The sequence below is a fragment of the Diuraphis noxia genome, unplaced genomic scaffold (assembly GCF_037042655.1).
Source record: "Diuraphis noxia isolate RWA-SAM2 unplaced genomic scaffold, SU_Dnox_SAM2 contig0003, whole genome shotgun sequence".
In the NCBI taxonomy this organism is placed as follows: domain Eukaryota; kingdom Metazoa; phylum Arthropoda; class Insecta; order Hemiptera; family Aphididae; genus Diuraphis; species Diuraphis noxia.
Window position 1 is genome coordinate 33,582,120 of NW_028301713.1, and position 4,206 is coordinate 33,586,325.

The window sequence follows — 4,206 nt, forward strand, 5'->3', positions numbered from 1 at the left end:
GTGATTTTTACCTCAGGCGATTTTTACCCCCCTCGGTAAAATTTACAGGGGGGTAAAAATCGCCTGTTACGGTAGGCGATTTTTACCTCAGGCGATTTTTACCCCCCTCGGTAAAATTTACAGGGGGGTAAAAATCGCCTGTTACGGTAGGCGATTTTTACCTCAGGCGATTTTTACCCCCTCGGTAAAATTTACAGGGGGGTAAAAATCGCCTGTTACACCGGTACCGATAGTAGTAACACAAATATTGAATATTAATACATATATTTTAAATTTTTTATAATTTTATAACTAAAAACATCGTTTTTAAGTAAATAAGTATTCTATAGACTCTAATGCATAAAAATAAATATTGTGTACATATATTTTATATACTATAATACATTATGAATAAGTACGCTCAAACTTAAAGTCAAGTTATTCAAAATGCATAACTTCTTTTGTGTACATAACTCTCTATATCATGGTAATAAATTGGGGATTTTAAAGTTTTCTTTCTTAAAATATATATTTAATATAACATAGTTATATGCATATGTCTTATAACATTGATGTACCAGATTGATTTAATTTTTTATCCATATCCCTTTAAAGTTAAAAGATTTAGTTAAGAAAAATGTCTTTACACATCATATAATAATACTATAGTATACACATTTATTTATTTATTTTCATAAACATTATACATTTTTTTTCTGTATTTTGCTTTTCATAGCTAAGCCTATATTGTAATATAATAGTATAAGGTATTTGAATCGCTAATATTGCAGAAAGTTTAGGAAAATAAACGCGCTCGAAATTCTAATGTTGCTGGCCGAAAAGAACGATTACCTATCGTACTCGCTGGCTAGTAACAAACGTTGTCTTCTAGGAGATCTTTAAATTTATCGGTCTCTGTGTTGAAAGTGACGTTTTTAGTTCATTTGCAATTCTCAATTCGACCAGCGACTACATACACTCGTATACACATACGCACATTTAAAAAATGGCTGCTTATTATCGTAACATAAATGAAATAAAAGACGAACTACTCGAGATCCTGCATGAAATGATTGCGGGCATCATGGACGGTTTTTATGACGAAAATTACAACATGCACAACTGGGTCATAACTCTTCTGCTTGCTATCGACAAAGATACCATGTCAAGAATTGTCGATCTGTCTTCCGAGTCGGAACACATGGATGTGGATGCGGTCCCCGAAGACGCAACGGTCGACACAGAAGATACAACCGATACCAATGACCAGTCGTCCATTTTCGTGAGCAGTAATGCATTGTCGAGTGGCGACGCGCCGTTCTTGCAGGAGTTGGGGCCCGTCGAAACCGCTCCGATTCCCAAGGACGGCCCACTAGACGATGCGGCGAATACGTGTGAAGCTGAAGACGAAATTGAGCCGGCTCAGGGCATTGAAGAGCCAGACAACGGTGAGGTCGTAGGTAGGCTGGACCCGCCAGCAACAACCGGAAAATCCGACCAGCCACGAAGGTACAAGACCTCGTGCTGGAAAGGCGTCAGGCGGATTTTCCGACGTCTATTTTGCTGGCGAAGAGAAACCGTCCGCGACCCACGTTAGTCTGGCGGTCCCCTAAGGGCCAATGATGATGTCGTCAGGAAGACGGCGACGATTAGGAGGGGAGGATACGGGAAAGAGCCCGGAAGGTGTACGGCGATAAGTCACCCGAACGCGTTTCCCGACCACCCACGAAGCGACGGGTTCACGAGCGTAGCGCACTCGGTCGTCGTTGACGCGCGAGACCCTCTGGCGACTCGGCGAGCGCCCGGCAGTAACGGTCGCGTGGATCGACGGACGACGATGTCGACGGCACGGTGGTTAGTTGAGGTAACGGCGTGGGCAACGATTCCGCCTCGACCGTACCTACGACGATGATGCGGCGATGGCGACTCGTTACGATGGCAGTGGTGGACACTTAGGCTCGAGGTGAGTGGTATAGAGATTTATGCGCTAGGAACACGGATGTCAGCGGCACCGAACCCGGGGAAACTATGAATGTTTCAGGGACCGGTGGCGTGCGATTTCGTGGCGACGGTCATTGCAGGACAAAGACACGGCTGAAGGGACAACGCCAGGGCGAAAATTACCGATTGTCAAGTATCGCGGCACGTCGCTCGTATGGCGGTCCGATGGCTCTCGCCTTTTCGTCTCGCGGTATACCCACATCGGCCTGGTCGCTTGTCCATATAACGATCACCGTCCATTCCGCATGCGCCATATCTCGATTCTCTCGCTTCGTGTCCAACGGTATCCGCCGCAAGTCTGTCACCAGAGTCGTTTCACCGTCAACCATCAAAGCGCTAACATCGCACACTAGCCGCCGTTGCTTGTCGCCGTCGACCATCGATCCCGCGGCCGTCTCGGTCTGGCCTCGTCGGTTGAGCAAGGTCGTCACGCGTCCGAGCAAATTCGCCCATGACACTCGTCTACCCGTGGGACCGGTCGTGGAACGTTGTGGAGGTGACCAGTGGCCAAAACTGTTACAAATCCGCACCCAATCGCCATCCCGTATCCTCCCCTCCTTGTTTTTGTGTCTCCTGACTGACGTATTTTTTTTAAATTTAATTTTATAACTTTTTTTTGTGTATATATTGTTGTTGGTTATCTCCTTCTTCTATGTTGTTTGTCTCCCCCCCCCCTCTTTTTCAGCTAAATCTTGTACTAGCAACATTTAAATTACCGTCATTTTGTGCTATTTTTTCTCATTTTTTTTTTTAAAATGTTTCCCCTTTTTGTATTTGAAGCATGTGTTAAAAGTTATATTTTTGTGAAAATGTTTACTAAGCTTCTACTGTATGCGACATTTATTTTGTGTATTTGTTTGTTTTTTTTTTATATTTATGTATATTGTTTATTCCCCAACCCCTTTTTCGACTTTGAAAATCTTTTACTTGTAAAAATGTGATAATCTAGCCATTATGTGCTAATTCATAAAAAAATTATACATATTATATCTTCAAAACTGTTTTCCCTATGATAATAGCAACTTTGCTCTATTTTTTGCCAGTTATAAAATATTTTTTCAAAACTATATGTTCATTTTTTTTATTTGAAACATGTACCTATATAAATTTATACATTTGTAACTGTTCGTTCAATTATTATAATATTTGAATTTTGAAATTGATTATAAATTTGTTAAATTAATAAAAGATAATTTTTGTATACACAAGCCATGTTAGTTTCTTCTTTTTTCGTATTGTTTAGTGTGTAAATCAATGTTAATGACTAAAAAATCATTAAAATGTATATTTTCAACAGAAACCTCGTATGTTATTTATACAGAGCTGAGAGTATATAAATCCGTCGACGTTCAGTAAAACCCTTCACGATTATCAGATTATTATATTGTATTCAAGGAAATATTTAAATCATCAAACACTAAACGAAAGCTGCGAAATAAATTATGTACCTAATAACGCATTATACGAATATGTGTGTCGCAAGAAACTCCTACATAGTTTTTAACTTGTTGTTTTCGCGTTGATAAAATAACAGATAGGTAAGTAACATAAAGATAACATTATATTTCAAAACAGCTGCCCTTTACAGCTGATGTCACTGTAGTTGACATATTAGTAAGTAGGTAAATATTATTATAGCAAGAACATTAAGTTAAGCTCATGAGCAGTTAACAAAAAAAAAATTATATAAATATCCTGTTAAATACTTTTCGTTAACAAAGCAAAAAAATATATAATACTTCGAGCTTAAGTCCATTTGAATGAGCTTAAAATATTTTATTCGTTATATTTATGTATAATATACATTTTATATGTGTGTATGTGTATGTGTGTGTAGTATAATCTTGTGAATGTTCCAAAAGTTTATAATGTTCTTTAATGTTCTTTTTAATAAAAAGTTAACGTAAAATACTTTAATATTTTTTAAACTTTCTTTTATTTTATTGTGCTTTAATTGTATTATTTTTACACCAAATTAGTCTATCACAATATAACTCATTGAATTAGATTCAAATAAAAAAATGTTTATTTGAACGCTAAACGCGCTTATTGTTATAATATTGTTTAATTGAAAATGAACTTTAGATTAGCAAAAGTCACGAGATAAAAATAATATAATATCTAGTGCATAAACTAAGCACAACAAATTTAAAAAAGTAAATAAATCATATTATTTTTATACTGTATAATGTATATATATTTTGATATTTTGTATATTATAAATTA

At 37.4% G+C, this 4,206-nt stretch overlaps 1 protein-coding gene across 1 annotated transcript; it reads left to right on the forward strand.

The window, feature by feature from the left end:
• Window positions 1–779: 779 nt before the first annotated feature.
• LOC149057246 (uncharacterized) lies at window positions 780–2,825 on the forward strand. Its single transcript, XM_089223792.1, has one exon. The coding sequence runs from the start codon at window positions 986–988 to the stop codon at window positions 1,574–1,576; it is 591 nt and encodes a 196-aa protein (XP_089079918.1). The 5' UTR covers window positions 780–985; the 3' UTR covers window positions 1,577–2,825.
• The last annotated feature ends 1,381 nt before the right edge of the window (window positions 2,826–4,206 follow it).

What these genes read in the sequence shown, in the direction of transcription:
- LOC149057246 (XM_089223792.1), top strand. Translation starts at nt 986, where the DNA reads ATGGCTGCTTATTATCGTAACATAAATGAAATAAAAGACGAACTACTC.